Here is a 20,157-nt window from a genome sequence, read left to right as displayed (position 1 = left end):
TGTTTTTTCCCTGGATCTAATCTCAGTTAGCCCTTATTTAGCCTTATGTTGGATTTATTTTTGTTGGATAAATTATTATTAGCATGGAATGTATTAATTCATTTTTATATTTTTATATTTTTACATTTTTATTTTATTTTATTTCTCTATATTAATTTCCTCCAATTTACTCAAAGTCTATTAATCCGTCTTCGTAGATCTGTAGGAACAGCCTTTCTAGTGCTATATCAGTCCACCCTCCTCTCTTCATCTCATCTCTTCTTTTCAAGATTCTTATATATTCACGATTCAATCCTGCCGATCTATCTTATATCATTTCATCCCCTCATCTACTTTTTCCCCTCCATTCTCTTTACACATCATGGCTCGGCCATCCTCAGGGCGCATTACTCCAACCCATATCGTCTGTGTCTTGAACTCGCCTTCCATCTCCTCTTCTTCTTCCCCGGAACCTCAACAACTTGCTTCCAACTCCAACATGAAGAATAGTATGCGTGCAGACTCCCAGGATGCCACTATGCCCGTCACCTATACACCAACCACCCATCGCATCAGCAAGGCCAAGAAGGGAAAGCGCGTGCATGCCTGCCAACACCCAGGATGCGAAAAGGTCGGCGCAATAATATACACCCATCGCATCAATCAAACTAACTCCATTGCAGGTCTTCACCAGGGCTGAGCACCGAAGACGCCATGAGTTGAACCACAACCCCGAGGCAACGTACCGCTGCGCAGTACACGGATGCAAAAAGGCATTCCACCGCGCCGATCTACTTGCCCGCCACATGGAGAGACAGTGAGTAATACTGGGAAGCTGTTGGCGATATGGTATATACTGACAATAATGGCAGCGAACTCGAATCGCAATCAGGACATCCCTCATGGGCATCCAACGCCCAAAAGCATATCATAACCGACTCCGCTGTCTCGCGCTGTATGCCAATGGGCCCCGGAATGCCATTGACCGCAACCCCCCATTCACACTCCATGTCCATCGGCTCACTCGTCGCTCCGGGGATTCACCCAGACCTGGCCAACGACTGCTCAATGATGTGGAGCGGCGTCGACTTGCCCCTACAGCCCCGCCCAGCCTTCCATACTCAGCTCCCCGAATCCGTCGACGACAGCCCGTTCTACTCTTCCCCCGCAGATACCTGCCCCTCGCCTCTGTCGGATGCAACTTTCTCTCTCCCTCCCCACTCTAGCTCCTCTATCTCTTCCGCGTCCGTGTCTGTTATCGACCAGTACCCGAAGAATATCATGAAGGGCTCGGTCACTTCGTCCCCACTTCAGATGCACACTCCCCTCCGCTGGGAAACGGATGCTGGTATGCCGCCGTCGCATCTAGTCCCCATGTCCATGGGGGAGAATATGATCCAGCCGGTGAGTTTTTTTCTTTGCCATTATTCGGTATGACCGTTGGCTAATATAACTTTAGCCTGTTCAGTGCCATTACCCTTCGCCTCCGTGGTCCAGCGCAGACTGCCTTCCATACGAGGACCAGGTCCACCCCATGCACCAGTTCCAAACAGGGACCTGGGGCATGTGAAATGATCATCGAAGCTCTCTGGTCAATCATATTGATCATAGATGTCCGTATCTTATGACTGCACGACTACTTGGGTATATCTCCATACAAAACCAGCGCGGACGATCCAACAGCCCTGGAAAACCTTGGACTCCATGGCAAAAAAAACAGATGTGGGTCCAAGGGACGGGAATCCCGAGGATCACTGGTAGCCTCGACACTCTCTATGGAGCACATATAAATGGCTCAATGCTCATTAGCAGGGTTCTTTCCACCTGTCTCCAATCTTGTCCGGAGTGTGACCACCTCGACTCCGGGTCCACCCGTCGCATTCGCTTCCAGCACGCGCCCAGCCACAATTCCTCCAAATAGAGCAACACCAAGAAGATAAGCGATCTCCCGATATCGGTTGTTTGATTCTTTGGTCTTGCGGACGGAGCCAACGAACTGGGGGTTAGATTTGATGTTTTTTTTCTTCCTTTTCCTTTGTTTGACGTCTTGCTTTATGTGTGATTTGCGACGACCACGATTATGATTGTTTTTTTTTCCTTCTGCCATTTTTTACTATACCTATACCCACCCCTGCAGGCCATTCAAATATATCACGAACTTTGTTTTAGGATGATTGCACCATACACCGGCACTTTATAAACGTATATAGCTCCAAATTCGACGAAACATTAACCTCTCGAGATAAAGTTCCAAGGTTCAACTTAATCAAACCAACCATCACCCATTCATTCCATGGCTCAGTTGACCGTTACAGCCTCCAGACGAGATAAGCGATATCCGACCGGAGCGGAAATATATTCCATCGAAAAAAGAAAATAGACTTTCGCCTATGTAAAGCGGAACAAACCGACCTCAGTCTTCCAAGCTTGGAAAGAAAAAACATCCCAACCTTTGTTGATACCAAGCGCGGTTACAATTCCAATTAGAAAACAATACCCACCCGAACTCAAATTTCCAAAAAAAAAAAAAAACCTCCCTTCCTCTCGGCCGGCTCTGGGGTCCGGGAATATTGGAGTGGATATGTCTCTGTCTCAAGGCTAGGTTCCAGTCTGGAATGATTCACGCCCTGACTCACGCCCCAAATCCGTTTAATTAACGCGCAGACCCAAGGCTATTCTCGATATGGTAAACGGCCTTGCCCGCTCCCCACTGTATTTCCCCAGCTAGACTGGTTCCAGCGCTGGGGAGGGAAATCATGTGAATCCGGCATTTGGTGGAGTCGCGTACGGGCTATCTTCATCTCGCGTGGAGAGTGCTGTGGGGGGTTTGGGCTTTGATCTGGCCTTTGCATTGGTGCTTGCAAATACCCAATATGGAGTATGGATTAGCTTGATTCGAGATGGAGTGGAGGGGCTGAGAGGTTCGCTTGACTTGTGATACATCATACCATACTTGTATACTGGTGCTGATCTTGGCTGTTTGGTTACGAATGCCAATGTTCGTATGGAGTATTGTGTTTTTTTTTTGTTCGACGGAGTCCGGAGCGCTCGCTGGAGCTTGCGTGTGGGGCAAGGTTAGGTTGGTCTGGCGTGTCGATCAGGGGTTGTCGGAATCAGGCGGCTTTTCGACGCCTTAGGCTTTGCGCTTTCGCTCTCGCTCGGACTTGCCGGCTTGAGTAGTATGCATTTGCTCTTTGGTTTGGGGATTTTTGGTTAGGTTTTGTGGGTTGAATGCTGTTGTTATGGAGTTCGGAGTATGCAGGAGGCTTGTGATGGGTACTGTATACTGACACACTGACGTAGTTGTGTAGGTGAGGTGAGGTAGGCGATGGCTTACCAATGCTGTAGCGACTAACTTTGGAATATTCTAGGGACTAAGAGGGGCTTATGAATAGTAATTTGTCACTCGATAGGAAGCAGGCGTTTAAACTGGGCCCGCCTGTACTTTGTATTGAAACAAAGTCGTCTTTATCTGAGCCTAGCTGTACAGTGGACGGAAGAAGGCTGCATATCATTGGTGCCGTCGGTTGAATATCGGTAAAGATATCCAATGATGAACAGCCATGGAGATATTTTAAAAACCGAAACAGAGCCTGGATTTCCCGATGGTTGATCACATGTGACTATTTGCCTACAATTGAATTTTGAGTTCCATGATTCTCAACATGTCTCTACAGCAAAGGGAACGCCATCCCATCGCCTCGAGGGTCACTGCCTGCAGCATACACCATCTTCCCATCATCGTAATACGAGCGAATGATCTGGCCGCGACCAAACATAGCCCGCTTCCAGCCAGTCAACACCTCAATCTTGTGACCCAGACGACGCAGTCCCTCCACAGCTTCATCACTGATACCCTCCTCAACCCACACCGTGCGGTCAGTAGTCTCATCCGTCGGCGCAGCCAGACAGAAGCGCGGCGAATCGAGCGCTGCCTGGGGATGGTACCCGAAGGCAAGCATGTTGAGCATGACCTGCACATGGCCCTGCGGCTGCATAAAGCCACCCATGACACCGTAAACGGAGTGCAAGGAGCCATCGGCGATATTAGTGATGAGGGCAGGGATGATTGTGTGGTATGGTCGCTTCTTCGGGGCTAGGGCATTAGGGTGGCCTTCCTGCAGCGAGAAATTGGCACCGCGGTTCTGCAGCGTGAAGCCGCAGCCAGCAGGGATGATGGCTGTTCCGAAGCCAGCGTAGTTACTGTTGATGAATGAGATGCCGTTGCCTTCGGCATCTGTCACTGCGAAGTACACAGTGTCGCAGTGGTTGTGCGCCGGACTGCCGTGGTCCATGATATCTGCTGCGCGTTCGGGGGTGAACAGTTTCGCCCGCTCGGCGAGGTATGCGCGGTCGAGCAGGCCTTGCGAAGGCACGCTTTCCACGTCTGGGTCTGTGACCCACCAGGCTGCGTCGGCGAAGGCGATGCGCAGACTCTCAATCACGGCGTGTAGGTACTCGGCTGAGTTGTGCTGGGCCTCGGTGAACTTGGGGATCTTGCCTGCTTTCTCAAGTTCCTCCATGATGCCGAGTGCCATTAGTGCCACGATGCCCTGGCCGTTTGGTGGGTGCTCCCAGATCTCAACGCCCTGGTTGGCCTCGCTATCTGTGCCGGGTGTGGCTTTGGAAACGATGTCCTGGCCGGTGAACTTGAGTGAGATCGCATCGACTTCCTGCGTTCCGACCTCGGCGTGGTAGGCTAGATCTTCGAGCGACATGTAGCCGCCCTGATCCTGCACCACCTTGACGATGGATTCTGCAATCGGGCCCTGGTAGAATCCCTTCTTGCCCTCTGCAGCGAGGGCGCGGAAGGTCTTGGCTAGAGTGGGATTTTTCATGATTTCGCCTGGAAGGGGTGCTCGCACGCCATCCTTGGCTGAAGGATCGACTTTCAACATCTCACGGAAATTAGGAGAGGCATTGCGGATATCCTTCTCAGATTCATTCCACTGCATATGTGTTAGCTTACGGTGCGATTACGATTGGAAATCGTGTACTTACACCGTGGGACGAAAGCTCCGATACAGGGAATCCCTCCTCTCCCAGCTCGATTGCAGGCTGGAGAATCTGCTCGAGCGACAGCTTACCGCTACCGAACTTCTCAACAGTATCCACCCATCCTGCAGCTGCTCCAGGCGTAGTCGCGGAGAGAGCACTCATCATGGGCATGTTGCCCGGCGCACCAGGGGCCAGGCCGAGATCTTTACGGATTTTCTCCAAGCTGGCATTACCAGGATACCGACCAGAGCCATTGAGGGCATGCACTTTCTTCGTCTTGGCATTGTAGAAGAGACAGAACATGTCACCTCCGATACCTGTAGAGCCAGGCTCAGTCATGTTGAGACCGGCAGCTGTAGAATCATGAGATTAGTTCATTGTTTCCTGTGACTATGCCACTTGAGACGAGACTTACCAACAGCAACAGCAGCATCCTGGGCAAGAGTATCAATGTTAGCATTGTTGAAGTACCATGCGACACATAGAATTGAACAAGATGCATACCGCTGCATTTCCACCCTGGCTCAGGATCTTATGACCCGCAGCAGCGGCTAGTGGTTGAGTGCATGATACAATGCCCTTCGTGCTGTGGACGGTACTCCGTCGACTGGCAAATGGGACATAGTCCGCATTCTGGCGGGTGTATACGGCTTTGGCGTTGAGCGGCATGGTGATGATGGAGAAGTGAAAGAGTGGGGGATACGAGGGGTATATCAAATGCTTATCAACCCCCACTAATTTCTCCAACAAAGAAAAGCAATGAAAGATTATCCCGCAAGCTTAACAATTCGGGGATGACTCCAATCTTGTCGGTAATTACCTAAGTACATACTTGATCCATCCATTTCCCCGGAGCGGCCTGTCACTTTTTGGTTTTCCGTTTCCATTTTAGTGCTTAGCCCTTGCCGCTTTTTGCTTACTGAGTATAACTGAGCACGCCCCTGAGCCCTAATTATTCACCTGCAAGTCCTTAGTGACAGTGAGAGAAGGGATACTGCGAGCCTTGTCACAAGTATTACAGATAATTGAGGTTTTGAACTAAGGAATCTGGAAGTTGGTCCTGAAGAGCCCCTTCAGACAGTATCACAAAGCTAGAGCGAGAGCCGCAACACGGGGGTCCGGAACTATAACGAAGGCACACTCCTACATTCCTTGTTTCAAAGCCCCAATTATCTATAATGCCTGGGACAAAGCTCGCAGTATCCCTTATCTCACTGTCACTAAGGACTTGTAGGCAGTGAATATCACCTACTGTGTACTGTCCAGGCCATACATAGAACCCACTCCAAAATCCCTTGGGTTGAAGCCCATAATGATCCACCACGTCCGAGCCAAAGCTTGTACAATAGTATAGCATCCCTCTCCTCACCTGATGTGTACTACCCGGGATATCTATGGATACTCTGCCCCAGATTTATTGGCACCCTCACCTCATTAGCGAATACACACATTTACATGCTATTTGAGTCCATTTCTCCTCTTTGTTGGATGGTTGGGTTTGCAATGACTGTCTAATTGTTTCTGTACCTAAATTTATATCACAGTACTTACATATGTACAGATTCAAAAATATTCTTATAGATTTATGGATCCGCAAGTCGCATACATCCCTCACGACCTCAACCTTGGAACCTTCTACCTAAGGTTCTACCTAGGGAAGTTCAATTGAGAGCTTACTTCATCTTGTGCTAATCCTAATTATGTACCTAGAGGCCGACAACCAAATGGGAATCGGAACTTACAAATTCATTACATATGTAGTTTCTTTTTAAAAACTGAGATTGTCTCCTCCTCCTTTCCCAACTTCTTGGATCTATTTCACCAAAACCTATTCTTGATCAACATTACCCCAAGCGACATATTACAATGCCGTTCCCTTCAATCGCCTCAATTCGTCAGCCGCTGAAAAAAGGCCTTGTGTTTTTAGGCACAAACACTCGCTTTCACGTCAATCTTACGCTTTGGCTTGTTCTCGCAGTGCTTCATGGCGATGGCAAAAATATACGATACTTGGAGAGAAGAATATCAGCCCTGGAAGACCAAGCTATCATCCATAAGTGTAGAGGAGAAACCAGCTGAATGCCACTTTAGTTGGAATGTGAAAGATTGAGACGGCTCGAGGACAGCTGAAGCGGCTTGGGATAGCAACCTGGTGGTTTTCTTTGTTTTCGCTTTTATTGAACAACAGTTGAAGCCGGATCCCGAGTTGATTATTTTTTGCTACGGACCATGTATGATATATCAGCCGCGTCCAACGTTTGCCTGGAGTTATATCAGTGTTAAGCGACAAATTGGGTGTCATTAAAGTTCTCAGAGGTTCTTCCTACAATACTATCTTGTTGTGATCAAGTAGCTCTCTAATCAAAGGCATGTATAGGAATTATGATCGGATCAGAGGCAAGACCCCAAGGTATAAGAGTCACGTTATTGATCATTTTCTTGAGTTTCTCTTTCAACTTGTCGATGTCGTTACATTTTCCTAGATAATGGTATATTCGTACAATAAAGGCTGAACAAATTTTGTTAAGACTGATATTTATGACATAGATGATATCCTGAAATTACCGTGGAGTGTCTTTTATGAACAGCCTTCAACAGCACTGACAGATATCTACGAAAATCCTTCCTGCCCCATCACAAGAATCAATAAGAACAGTACTAATTTGTGATAGAATAGTGAAAATGCGGGTCACAGGATACATCCGGACGTTGCCTCGCACAGGAGTCACTTACTAGAAACCATTTCACCGATACAGGGGTGGATTGCTCAGGTTAAGAGTAGATTGTAGTGGCTTGCATTTGGATTTCTGAGTTGCTTGTCATCCTCGCTGATTTATCATGTGGGATGGCACTGGGCAGATTAGTGAGCCTGAGCCTGGACTGAAATTTACTCAATGAGCCTGACTCTGAGCGCCCTCACAAAAGCGGCAGCAGCTAGGATAGGAAAGCCCCACCCGACAGAGGAAATCTGTTATATAGAGTGACCTAAATACTCCGTCTGTCCGTTCACTAGACACCGATGCACTACTTTGTGTATGTGTTGTAGACATAAACGCTCCAAGCCCCACAAGAGGCACTACTAAAGAGTATATACTAAAATCAATGGTGGAAAAACAGTGCTGTAAATGTATAAAACTGCATGTCCTACCCGATTAGGAAACAAAGGACTTGCTTAGCTTATCAGCATCTCCGGAGTCAAGCAGGAACTCCCCGGTATTTTTGACCGAGGGTAACTGGGGGGGATGAGAGGGGGAAATGGCATCTATTATTGTCCCATATAGCATCCATAAGACCTCCGTTCTAAATAAATCGAACAGAGTAAAATAGCACTGGAGCTTCACGGCTGAATGTGATCACGTAACTCACCGCCCCGGTCTTCGGAGCACCAATTAATCCTTCATTTCGTCATCATCCCACCAAAGGGTAGTATCAAGACACTATAAAAACCATTGATCTTACCTGATGAAATCTTGAGAAGAGGCCTCTGATGGAGCAGCATGGTGGTTTTTGTCGACCTTGACGATGCGCTTGCGGACGGATCGGCATTCTTGGAGAAGCCATACCCCACGGTTGACCCCATCGCGTCGGAGCCGGCCGAACCACCGAATGAAACGACCGAGGAGATCCTAAACCCCAATCGGAATGGATTCTCCGCGGCTTTGAGTTGTTATCCGTATGCCATTGTTTCCCGACAGCCGGAAAAAGAGATTCAAACCCAGCTAACACGTCCATAGCATCGTCAAAGGAATCGCTCGTGCGATCGACCTGAACACCCTCTACGCCCTCTCAAATACATGTCGCCAGTTCCATGTGAACCTGGCACCGTTCCGCCACCAACTAGTGAGAGAAACTCTCCGGTGCGAGAATGAATACATCGAAACCTTAGCAGAGATGCTAGACAGCGGCTCTGTCCTCCCAGACAGTGTCAAATCAGTCATACGACTACTAAGCCGTCCAAGCGGCGAGTACAGCCGTATGACCCGTGGGAAGGTAGCCAAGTGCGCGCGCGACATGGTGGGCGAGTGTCGACGCTGCGCCAAGGTTGTATGCAGAGTAAGTCAACCTTCCGCTCTCAACAAAGACCATCAAGTCGCTAACCCCGCTCTGCAGAACTGTACAATTAAACCACCTTCCCAAATCGCTATGAAAAACCGCATCCGCCGCCTCTGCCGACCATGCGGAATAGCGCCACTCTCTTCCCATTTTTCCTACCCAACCTCAGATCCGCACACCCCCGACCCGTGGGCCGAGAATACCGTCGCGGCAATTGCTTTCGCGCGAAACCCCTGCAGTTGCGAGGAAGCTGTCTGGCTGTGCACGCAGTGCGGAATGACACTGCGCAGTAATGACACGACATACTGTCGTGTCTGGGCATGGCGCACGCGCTATAGCACGTACCTCGGCGGCGGGCTGGGCACTGGTATTGGCGAAGGCTCCCAGGGGGTTAAGTGCGGGCGTGGTGAGAACTGTCTTGCTGCGCAGGAAATTGAGCTTGAGGTTGACTGTGAGGCTGATGAGGAGTCTACGTCTGGGAGTGATACTAGTAGTCCTGAGCATAGTCCCGCACCTCCGTTGTTTAGTCATGAGGGTGCTAGTATCTTGACGGATAGCCATGATGATGAGGAGCCTGGGTATCTTAGACAGGAGATCATTGGGTTGGGTGGTGTTGTTAAGCATAAGTCTAAGAAGAGGGTTAATGTTGGTGCTTGTGTTGTTGAGTATGAGGATGAGAGGGAGACAGGGAATTATCTTGAGAGGGAGGAGAAGGGTTTGTATCGTGGTTGGTGTGGGTGGTGTTCTAGAGTGATTCCGGCGAAGAGCGAGTAGGCTTTTTGCTTATTTGGCTGTCTGGTTTAGGGCTTTTTTCATGTTGCTTGTTGTATTTGATGCTCGGGCAACTTTTCTACTATCTACGACTAATGCCGCTGGCGAAGATACCAGCTAAATGACATATATCATGAAATATGACATGAATGATGGAATTGACGTTGGACAGTCGAACTAGACAGATACTACGACGGCCTCGAGATAGCCTCAAATAAGCTATGAGAGAGCTACAAATCATGACAATCTCTAAAACCAAAACCCTTGTCAAGTTGATGCGTATTGAACAAATCTGGCTAAAAAACAATTCAAAAACTCCTGCAATGATTCGCTCTCCGATGCAATCCTGGAAACACAAATCCATCAAACATATACTGTCACATATAGATCATTCTGTCAAACCACCACAAACCTCCCCGTTAAAAGTAATAGACAAGGTTGAAAGAGAACAAAAACAAATCCAAAGAACGCAAATCAAAAATCTCTATAGTCTCAATGGGCAGCAATCGATCTCCAGATACCCTTCAGCTTCGACTCTTCTCGAGGAGGTGATTCCTCGCGCTTGTGGCGACGATGAGAGCGCACCTCTCTTGAGTCCCTGGAACGCCGGGAGGAGCCCTCAGACCTCTTCTCCCTCTCCCTTGCCTTGTCTCCCTCTATTTCCCGTGTGCGCTCGCTCTCACGCTCGTTCTCACGCTCGCGCTCGCGCTCCTTGTCCCTCTCCCTCCGATCTCTCTCCTTTTCTCTTTCCTTCCTCTCCTCCCTAGATCGACCATGATCGGCCGTTGACGAGTGTCGCAGTCTTCTACTCTCAGTGCGCTCGGCGCGATCACCGCGAGGAGTCTCCTCTTCACGCCGCGACCGTGATCCACTAGACCGACTATTAGACTGTCGCTCTTCAGGCTCCGCCCGATCGTGATGGCTTCCACGGCTGCCACGACTGCCGCCGCCACTGCCACTGCTATGACTTGTTGATGACCGGCGTGGAGTTTCGATAGGCGGTGCAGCCTTGGTGGCATTCAGACGCAGCAAAGGCCCATTGGTATCCGATATGCCTTCCGTCATGTATCGCAGGAAGGCACGGGGCTGGGGTGTCGGTATAGTTGATGATACCAGTTTAGATGATGCCTTGGTTGAGCGGGATCGTTCGAGAGGTTGAATTCGGGGACTTTCGGAGGTACGGCGTTTGGATCTAGATTCGATGACTTCGGCCTCCATTTCTGGTTCCCTCGTTCTCTCTCTCTCCTTATCCTTGGAAGAACTCTTGGTGCGCTTCAATGTGTCGGGGGCAATGATGCCGCTACGCTCTCGCTCCTCGGTGAGAGCCCGCTGCTTTCGTTGCAACCGGACTTTCTCATCGTGTTGACGGCGTGCCTCTTCCAGTGAATCGGTCCAGCGTTTAGTCAAGATGCCTCGCTCACTCTTCTGGCGCTGGGGTTGATCCCGACGGTCTTCGGAAGATGTCTTGGATTGCCGACGCTCTCCATCAATCCGGCGTTCTCCATCCATCCGGCGTTCCCCATCAATTCGACGTTCTCCATCAATCGGTGATGTGCGCTTTCTGCGGCGTCTGTGGCGGGCTGCTGCAGCTTCTGCGCTTTCGTCCTGAGGCTCGACGTCAACCATCACCACATCGGGCTGGGCGTCTGTTGAGGGTGGTTCAAGCTCGTCGGGTGCTACTTCGTCGAGAGTGGGGATAGAGACTATCTCGGGGGCAGCTTCTGGTTCTGCTGGTGGGTCTTCGGCGGGGAGGTCTCTGGCAGCCTCTGGTTCGGGGGTTGGTTCCTCTGGCGGTGTCTCAGGCAATGCATCTTCCGGTGTTGGTGTCTCTACTGGGGCCTCGTCCGGAACTACCGGTTCAGCGGGGGATTCGTCAGGTGCTGGGATCTCAGCTGGGGCAGCTTCGACAGGAGCTGGTTCTTCGGGCGTTGGCTCGGCAGCAGGTGCTTCCTCTGGAATTTCCTTTGGTGCTTCAACGGGCACAGCTTCTGGTTCTGCTACGGGTTCTGCAGGCGTCTCGGCAGTGGGCGCTTCTTCCACTGGTGTCTCTTCTACTGGGGCGGGAGCAGGTGCCTCCTCAACCGCGGGTTCAGGCTCAGCAGCAGGCTCAGGAATAGGCTCGGCAGCGGGTTCGGCAGCGGGCTCGGGGTTAGCAAGAGCCTCCACGGCAGGTTCAGCAGCGGGTTCAGGAGCAGGTTCGGCAGCAGGCTCAGGGTCAGCAGGAGCCTCTACGGCAGGCTCAGCAGCAGGTCCAGCGGCAGATTCAGCAGCGGGTTCAGGAGCAGGCTCAGGAGCAGGCTCAGGAGCAGGCTCAGCAGCAGGCTCAGCAGCAGGCTCAGCAGCAGGCTCGGGGTCAGCAGGAGCCTCTACGGCAGGCTCAGCAGCGGGTTCAGGAGCAGGCTCGGCGGCAGGTTCAGCGGCAGGTTCGGGGTCAGCAGGAGCTTCCACGGCAGGTTCAGCAGCAGGTTCGGGGTCAGCAGGAGCCTCTACGGCAGGCTCAGCAGCGGGTTCAGCGGCAGGTTCAGCGGCAGGTTCAGCGGCAGGTTCAGCAGCAGGTTCGACGGCGGGTTCGGGAGTAGGCTCAGCGGCAGGTTCTGGGGCAGGCTCGGGAGTAGCTTCAGCAGGAGCACTCTCCTCAACAGGAGCTGGTGCCTCTTCTTTAGGGCTCTCTGCTGGCGCTTCTTCGGGTGCTTTCTCGGCAGCAGGTTCCTCGGTTACTGCCTCAGCAGGAACTTCAGCCTCTGCTGGAGCCTCTGTAACTGTTTCAGGCTCAGGCTCAGGCTCAGGCTCAACTGAAGTGCTTTCTTCGACTGGTGTCTCTTTAGCAGTTTCCACAACTGGTTCTACAGTTTCTACCTTGTCTTCTACAGCAGCTTCGGGTTCGGCAGCAGGTGTTTCCTCGACTGGCGTAGCTTCTGGCTCTGGTTCCTTGACAGGTTCTTCTGCTGCTGCTGGTGTCTCTGCTGGTGTCTCTGCTGGTGCTTCTGCTGGTGCTTCTGCTGGTGCTTCTGCTGGTGCTTCTGCTGGTGCTTCTACTGATTCGGGTGATGCTTCGGCATCCGGCGCTGGTTCGGCGGCTGTTTCTGCGGCTGCTTCAGCGGCTGCCTTTGTGGCCTTAGCCTTCTTTTTCTTTTTCTTACCCTTGCCCGATGAATTTTCCTCTGGTTTTGACTCTTCCGCGGGTGGCTCGGGCGCTGCTGGTTCTTCCGAGGCTGGTGACTCAGGAGGATTATCAGCAGGCTTTTCAGGCTCGGCTTCAGGCTCCGGCGCTGTTTCGGCCGCTGGTTCTGCTGCTGGTGCTGGCTCCGGCTCCGGCTCTGCCGCTGCCTCTGGCGTTAGCTTGGGCTCTGGCCCTGGCTCTGGCTCGGCTGCCCTGCCGCCCTTGCCCTTTTTGCCCTTCTTTTTCTTACCTTTGCCCGCTGCTGGCTTTTCCCCCGCCTTTGGCTCCTCAACGGCTGGCTCTGCAGGTGCTTCATCGGCCTTTGGTGCTTCTTCCCCATTCTCTAGGGCGTCTTCGGCGGCCGCTTTAGCAGCAGCCTCTTTCTCGGCTGCCACTGTCTCAGGATCCACGTCTGGATCACATTCCGGGAAACTTTCATCTAAATACTGTGAGCTTCGTGAGATCTACTGTAAATTTGGATACTAACCAGGAGTGCCTTTTTCGTCTTCTTTTTTCTTGTCTACGCCTGTCTCTTCTGCACCAGCCTCTTTCTCGGCTGCTAATGTCTCAGGATCTACGTCTGGATCACATTCCGGGAAAGCTTCATCTAAATGCGGTAAGCTTCGTGAGATTTACTGTTAAGATTGGGTACTAACCAGGAGTGTCTTTTTCGTCTTCTTTTTTCTTGTCTTCGCCTGTCTCTTCTGCACCAGCCTCTTTCTCGGCTGCTACTGTCTCAGGATCTACATCTGGATCACATTCCGGGAAAGCTTCATCTAAATACGGTGAGCTTCGCGAGATTTAGTGTAGTTTTGGACACTAACCATTAGTGCCTTTATCGTCTTCTTTTTTCTTGTCTTCGCCTGCTGGGGCATCTTCTGCACCTTCAGACTTTCCATCTTCAGGTTTCCCATCTTCTTCAGGCTTCGAGTCCTCTGCAGGCTTCGCACTATCATCGGGGGCGGCGCCGCCTTCGGGTTTAGATTCATCGTCAGGCTTTGGGTCGTCTTCGGGCTTTGGTGTGTCTTCGGACTTGGCTTCCTCTTCAGACTTTGCTTCGCCTTCGGGCGCTGCACCATCGTCAGGTTTCGCATCCTCCGCAGGTTTCGCGTCTTCTACGGCTGCTTCCTTGGAAGCCTCGTCGGGCTTCTCTGCATCTGGTGCTGGCTCATCCTTGCTCTCTTCTTTAGTTTCTGGGGCAGCCTCGTCGGGTTGAGACTCGGCTGGTGGTACAGCCTCTGCCGAATCTGAACATTTTATGTTAATATCAAGTACAAAAAGTATAACATGGGGTCTTCGACGATAAATCTCATCGTCTGTAAGGACAAGTACTAACCTGTAGGTTCAGCGGCCGGGCTGTCATCGCCACTTGGCTCAGCGGCAGGGGGATCTTCAGAGGCAGGGTCCTTCTCCGGTTCGTCGGTTGTGGGCTCTTTGTTGTCCTGGTTTTGGCCCTCGGTCAGATCGGTGGTTGAATAGGTGACAGGGTAAAATTGGAAAGAATTAGACTCAAAATCATAGGTCGAATATTGACGTTGAACCGTTTGATATGAGTACTGAGGGACATCGGCATACTTGTAAGACATCCTCAACAGCGGCTGCCGCCGGGGACGGGGCAGAGTCGACGAGATCTTTGTTCTCAGATTCAGGGGGTGATACAGCACCGACGGGAGAGCGATTGTTATTGTTTTTATTGTTCTTCTTATTCTTATTCTTCTTACCAGCCATTATCCCTGGTCAATGACGTATCATATATCGAAAGCCCGGGCGAGGCTGACTGGCGCGTGATGTGACGAGAATCGGAACAATAGGAAATTGGCAACCCGGCTTGTCGGGCTCGATGCACGGAAGGCAAGGGAAAACGAGGAACAAAAGATACAAGATTTGGAGAATTGAGGAATGTCAGACTGGGCAGGGTACCTCCTGTATTAGAGAACTAAAAGGGAAAGAAAAAAGATGCTTGGTTTCTCTGGTGACACAGATGTCGCATTGGACAATCATGGTGAGGCAGCGTATAATAGTTGGTCTTCTTCTATGCGGTCGGATGGGACGACAACAAACCGCATTACGGTTTTTGGGCCCTGAACGTCACCAATGAACTGCCCGATGGAGTCCATTGTCATTGGGCCACGTCGTTCCTCGGGTCTCCATCTCCAGGACCGACATGATGTCCGATGCTTGGTTAGGGCCGGGTGAAAGCAGCACGATCCCCACCTGCAGGAATAGCTGCAGTACCAAGCAGTAAATGGCGAGATGGGATTGGCGATTGGGGGACATGTCGGTCAAGATAGGAAAGGCATTGCTGCAGTAGTATGGAGTAACTGGGTCTGTTGAAGTGGGGTGATTGCCAGCGAATGAATTGAATTGAATTGGATTGACTTGACTTGTAATTTTTTTTTTGATTTGTTTTTCGGGCCTGGATACTACTACACACAGACTCATAGATGAAAATAGAAATGAATTGGGCCAAGGGAACTTCGCAGATGCACACAAAGCCACGAAGGCGATGTTTCAGTAGGAAAACTGATGGGCGAGATGCAAAGGCGATGCAGGCCCATTCCTGCCCAACGTCCCCCGGTAAAGGCGGCAAATAGGATGCGGGCGTACACCGGTGGGGAGACCAGGATACATTAACCTCAAACGGGATCTAGTGCTTGGGGGGCAAATATTTGGATATTTAGCCACATTTTGGATTAATCATAGAATCCAATAGGCGAAATAGAGGTGGTTGGGGATGAAAAGTTGTATGGAGCTGATGGAGTTGTGGATAGTTGAATCTCCACTCTCGAAATCCGACACCGACACTTCAGAGTCAATCTGAGAACATTTATTCTGTGACACTCAACTGTAAGGGAGCCAGTGGTTGAAATGGTGATGTAATATGCAGTTAAACACTGTGGACTGCATCAGCAAATGTACAGAGTGGCTAGATGAAAGAGATAAAAATGGCGGAACGCGAGTTCCTTGGAGTCAGGTGATATTGTGCATGGGACCTGCACATGAAATGCTCTCTCGTCTCTGCTATTCGAGAAAATCTCATATTTCAATTCCACCCATAATTACATCTAGAGCACGGAGCACAGCCGATCATTATGTGATTCGCGTCAATACCAGCCACTCCTGAACCAACACGTCCGCCAATTTCTGCATCTAACTTCGCCCAAGTACGGAGTACACTAACAGCCCCCACGGCTATCTGATCGATGTGTCGTCTTACAATAGCTTCGTCACCAGGGTCCTCTTCTGTCAAAATGGCATATGTGTTCAATCTGACCTAATGTGCCTAATGGTATAGATAGGTACAAAAGCCAGCACTACGGTCTAAAAAGGGCTGCATGCATGCCCATGCCGCTTTTTTTTTCTCCTCAAGCGGATCATCTCGGCGCTGACCTTTCGTGTCATTCTCGATATGTTGTACTTCCTGATACAAGTCCTCAGCCGAATCATCAGATGGGGTACCTACAAAGTATATACCCAACTCCATGCAGCGGGCCGAGCATCCATGCCGTGTTGCGTGTGGTTAGCAAATAATGGTCATCCTCGAGGCAAACCCGTTGCATGTATAGATATGATTGGTGGATCTGTTTCTATTCTCAGAATTGGGCCAGGATTCTTGCGTTCTGGGTGTCTTTGTTTTGACTCCGTGATACGGAGCACGTTGGACTCATACAGAGTATATTATTTACTCCGTACCCTCGGACTTTTTGGATGGGCATTAATATAGCTCTTTTTTTTTTAGCCAAACTGTTTTTTGTCACTCATGTGCTTTGTTGTAAAAGGAATACGCCGATCGGAGAGGAGAGGTCTCAAGGCTAATAAACTCTCATTCCTTGTCTCATATTTGGGATTGCAACTGTTGAGTGGATAGGTCGTTTGAAGGACAGCTTCGTAGGGATGTTGCCGGCATCGGATATGCTAGAGAGTGATCTGTGTGAGAAAAAGAGGAGAAAAAAAATACTGGGATCGGAGGGCTTCTTCGATTGGCAATGGAAAAGCACTCGCGAACATCGCTTAAAAAAGCACGTACATTGCAGACCCTGGTAACTCCAGCACATCATGCCCTTCACTCCGTTGTCCCGCCGGTGATCCCCCTCTTCCCCTCACAGCTGCATCGAATGTTCGCTACAACATAGAAGTGCTGGCGAGTCAAAGACGTGGCGTGATGAAGCTCTGATAGGCTGCCTTACTTTGCTTTTATGCATGCGAATTAATACGTGCAGTCTTACTCAGATCTATATCCTTTTTCTATACTCCGAATGGAGTAGAGTTTGAAGTGAACCTAGAGCAAAATCATACGCAATCAATTGCCCCTGACAATTGCATGACCTGTTTTCTGGATAAAATTATGCTATCGTGGACCAGCCAACACTTGGTATAATGTATGTTGTAGCTAGGCCTAGATAATATGCACGATAACACAAATACGTGAGACGTTATACGTAGCAGCTTGGCATATGCAATTACCTGGACACGGGTTGAATACTCCAAGGATAAGCGAACTGGTCGAGATTGAAGGTAAGGGATCCCATAAGATGGAAGCTTTACGGCTGATTGATATTGGTTAATACCGCCGTTATGTACGGAATAAGTGGAAGTTGCATATGAGCAAAATTTGGGAATAGTTTTTCTTGGAATTTTAGTCTAATATGAATAAGTGATACATTGAGTTGCATAGATGGATATGCTTGACTGTCCCAAAAGAGTCAACCTGGGCGTGATGGCGGGACGGACATTGTAGAATTTTGGAGTTGGAGCTTTTGATATTGAGCGGCTAACAGTGGGATCGGCTTAGGAAAGGCTACTTGATTGTGCAGACCAATAGATGATAAAGTCATCAGAATGTTCTCTCACATGTAGCCTCATATCATCTCGAGTCAGATAAATCAGAATATTGAAGTCCTACCTCGTTAAGGACAGAGGCCGCATACGCACCCAACTGCTCTTGTACACATTATACTTCTGGACGTCATTGCGGCTTGGTGAGGGCAAATTTTAGGTTGTTGGGACATAGATATCACTTCATGACGGGTATCACTTTTAAGTATTAAAATTAGACGGATCTGGATCCCAAAGGAAACTGACAGCTGAGAATAGACGAGTAAAACATAAAAAGGCCCGAAAGCGGCTGGAAATAAACGACGAGACAGAGCTAGAGTCATACATGGATATTTTGTTTTCGTGAGACGTATGTGCAGAACAGAGACAGGTGAGTGCCGACACAAATTGTATGGTGTGTCAGGCCCTTACCTCCCTGGAAATTAATATAGAAATACGCACCAATGCCAGAGATAAAATGCAACCTAGTAATGCGGAGCAAACCCAACTTATGCACGCATGTGTGCATCCATAGTCTTTCTCCACTTAGGGCCCTTGACTCTCATCAAGAAGATGACGGAACTGCTTGCGAGACTGACAAGGCCGAGGATGGTGAAGAGCCACCCATTCCCGATACCACCGATGATCGGAGCAGTGACGACAGAACCGATACAGGAGAAGATGTTTCGCATGAAGTTGTTGAGAGCCACACCTTCTGAGGATCTTTTCGGCATGAATTCTGTAAGCATGGTGGTTACCATACTGAAAATGAGCATGGAGCCCATGCCAAAGAAGAAGTTGGCAATCATCTATCAGATCGGAGTTAGCAATTGAGACAGATGTATCCTGGGGACTATATTAAGAGTTAACATACTGGGACAAGCCAAAAGACTCCCTTCTCCGCCGCCCACCCATACCAGATCAGCGCTGCCGGGTACATGAAGGCGCCAAGCCATGCATTTTCACGCATTCGATCTTCTGGTCGTAGTACCAGTTTGCCTTTCTCGTCGTATCGATTTGCCTTCTTCGCCTCCCGTTGCATGATGCTGTCCATCCATTTGCCTCCAAAGATACTGGTCACCATGTAGCCCAGTGAGTTCGGAATGTACAGCAAACCAACGATGATGGTGGAGAAGTTGTATGGCTCTTTTGAGAAGGTATGCTCAACACTGATATTGAGGACATAGAGGGAGCCAAAGGCGATACTAGCATAGTACACAGTGAGAGCGACGGGGAGGAACCGCAGATAGAGAATGATTTTGAGCGGATCAATGAGGACCATCTTCAAAGTCTTGAGGACCCTTGCAGTGGATCGAACAACCTGCTGCGATGAGACTCGACTCAACGGGCGGCTGATAGCTGTATCTTCCTCGTCCTCAAGTTCAGACAACACAGGCTTTTGCATGGCCAAGGTCTCGGGAAGGGCGAACAAAATAAAAATGAGAGTAATAGCACCAAATGCCGATAGGAACCACATCGTGCTCCGCCATCCCCAGCGCTGAGCTAGGAGACCTCCGACAATGGGTGCAAACAAGGGCCCGCACAGCGGACCTAAATAAAAGATACCCATGGCTCGTCCTCGCTCCCTAGATTCCCAGAGATCGGCGATGGTGCCAGCACCAACCGCCTGGACAGAAGCAGCAGCGCCACCACTCAGCATTCGCATTACAATCAGCATTCCGATAGAATTTGAGACTGCGCAAAGACAGTTGAAGACCACAAATAGAGCAAAAGACGCCAGATAGACGGTCCGTCGCCCAAGTCGCTCGCTGAATGACGCCCACCACAACGGGAATATTGACATGGCCAGCATATACAACGCGATCGATAGATTAGTGATGGTAGTTGTCGTATTCAAGTCCTTGGTTACTTGTAATAGTGAAGCTGGTAGAAGATTGATTAGAGATGATCAAACGAATACCAAATTTGTGATTCGAGACTCACGTAGAAAGATCGCGCTGCCCATTGGCGCTGTGGCTCCGGCAAGAGCGACGACAAATGTGATGAACCATTTCATTCTGCGAGTGTATGTCTTTGGGTTTTCAACCTCTGCCACCAATGCTAACTGGCCGAACAAGCCTCTGCGCTGGAGTCGGGGGACATTGATAGGCGGACCAAGCTCCGTCAATTGGCGCTCTAGGGGTGGGGGATTCTCTAGGTCATTTTCTTCGTTGGCAGTATTACTAGAGGCACCTGATAGGGAGTGATTATCATGGTCACTCTCTGATTTTGTCTCCGCTATGATTGTCGGATGTTCTCCACTAGCCGAGGATGCGACGATGCCATCTGTCTCAGATTTCTCACGCATATTGGATATATGTGATGGGGATAAAAGTTGATAGTTGCCAATTCATAAAAAATAAACCTGAATCCAAAAAAAT

General features: G+C 49.8%; 6 protein-coding genes across 6 annotated transcripts; 2 read left to right on the top strand and 4 right to left on the bottom strand.

The window, feature by feature from the left end:
• Positions 1-361: 361 nt before the first annotated feature.
• Positions 362-1,549, top strand: N7479_001955 (uncharacterized protein; the record flags this gene model as incomplete). Its single annotated transcript, XM_057249652.1, has 4 exons — positions 362-610; positions 663-796; positions 852-1,383; positions 1,439-1,549. 4 exons carry the CDS (start codon positions 362-364, stop codon positions 1,547-1,549), a joined length of 1,026 nt encoding a protein of 341 aa, XP_057114084.1.
• Positions 1,550-1,774: 225 nt separating this feature from the next.
• N7479_001954 (uncharacterized protein) lies at positions 1,775-2,086 on the bottom strand (the record flags this gene model as incomplete). The annotated part of the gene is made up of 1 exon (XM_057249651.1): positions 1,775-2,086. The coding sequence occupies one exon, from the start codon at positions 2,084-2,086 to the stop codon at positions 1,775-1,777; it is 312 nt and encodes a 103-aa protein (XP_057114083.1).
• Positions 2,087-3,650: 1,564 nt separating this feature from the next.
• Positions 3,651-5,646, bottom strand: N7479_001953 (gamma-glutamyltransferase family protein; the record flags this gene model as incomplete). Its single annotated transcript, XM_057249650.1, has 4 exons — positions 3,651-4,928; positions 4,981-5,330; positions 5,393-5,411; positions 5,482-5,646. 4 exons carry the CDS (start codon positions 5,644-5,646, stop codon positions 3,651-3,653), a joined length of 1,812 nt encoding a protein of 603 aa, XP_057114082.1.
• Positions 5,647-8,474: 2,828 nt separating this feature from the next.
• N7479_001952 (uncharacterized protein) lies at positions 8,475-9,804 on the top strand (the record flags this gene model as incomplete). Its single annotated transcript, XM_057249649.1, has 3 exons — positions 8,475-8,650; positions 8,712-9,030; positions 9,088-9,804. 3 exons carry the CDS (start codon positions 8,475-8,477, stop codon positions 9,802-9,804), a joined length of 1,212 nt encoding a protein of 403 aa, XP_057114081.1.
• A 489-nt stretch (positions 9,805-10,293) lies between these two features.
• Positions 10,294-14,689, bottom strand: N7479_001951 (PE repeat family protein; the record flags this gene model as incomplete). The annotated part of the gene is made up of 6 exons (XM_057249648.1): positions 10,294-13,373; positions 13,449-13,568; positions 13,618-13,737; positions 13,786-14,208; positions 14,298-14,403; positions 14,537-14,689. The coding sequence occupies 6 exons, from the start codon at positions 14,687-14,689 to the stop codon at positions 10,294-10,296; spliced, it is 4,002 nt and encodes a 1,333-aa protein (XP_057114080.1).
• Positions 14,690-18,285: 3,596 nt separating this feature from the next.
• On the bottom strand, positions 18,286-20,084 carry N7479_001950 (MFS transporter; the record flags this gene model as incomplete). Its single annotated transcript, XM_057249647.1, has 3 exons — positions 18,286-18,585; positions 18,651-19,660; positions 19,721-20,084. 3 exons carry the CDS (start codon positions 20,082-20,084, stop codon positions 18,286-18,288), a joined length of 1,674 nt encoding a protein of 557 aa, XP_057114079.1.
• Between the last annotated feature and the right edge of the window lie 73 nt (positions 20,085-20,157).

The sequence above is a fragment of the Penicillium vulpinum genome (genome assembly GCF_028829585.1).
Source record: "Penicillium vulpinum strain IBT 29486 chromosome Unknown utg000001l_segment0_segment0, whole genome shotgun sequence".
Lineage (NCBI taxonomy): Eukaryota > Fungi > Ascomycota > Eurotiomycetes > Eurotiales > Aspergillaceae > Penicillium > Penicillium vulpinum.
The sequence above is the reverse complement of the archived record's forward strand: the minus strand, read 5'-3'. Positions and strand labels throughout refer to the sequence as shown.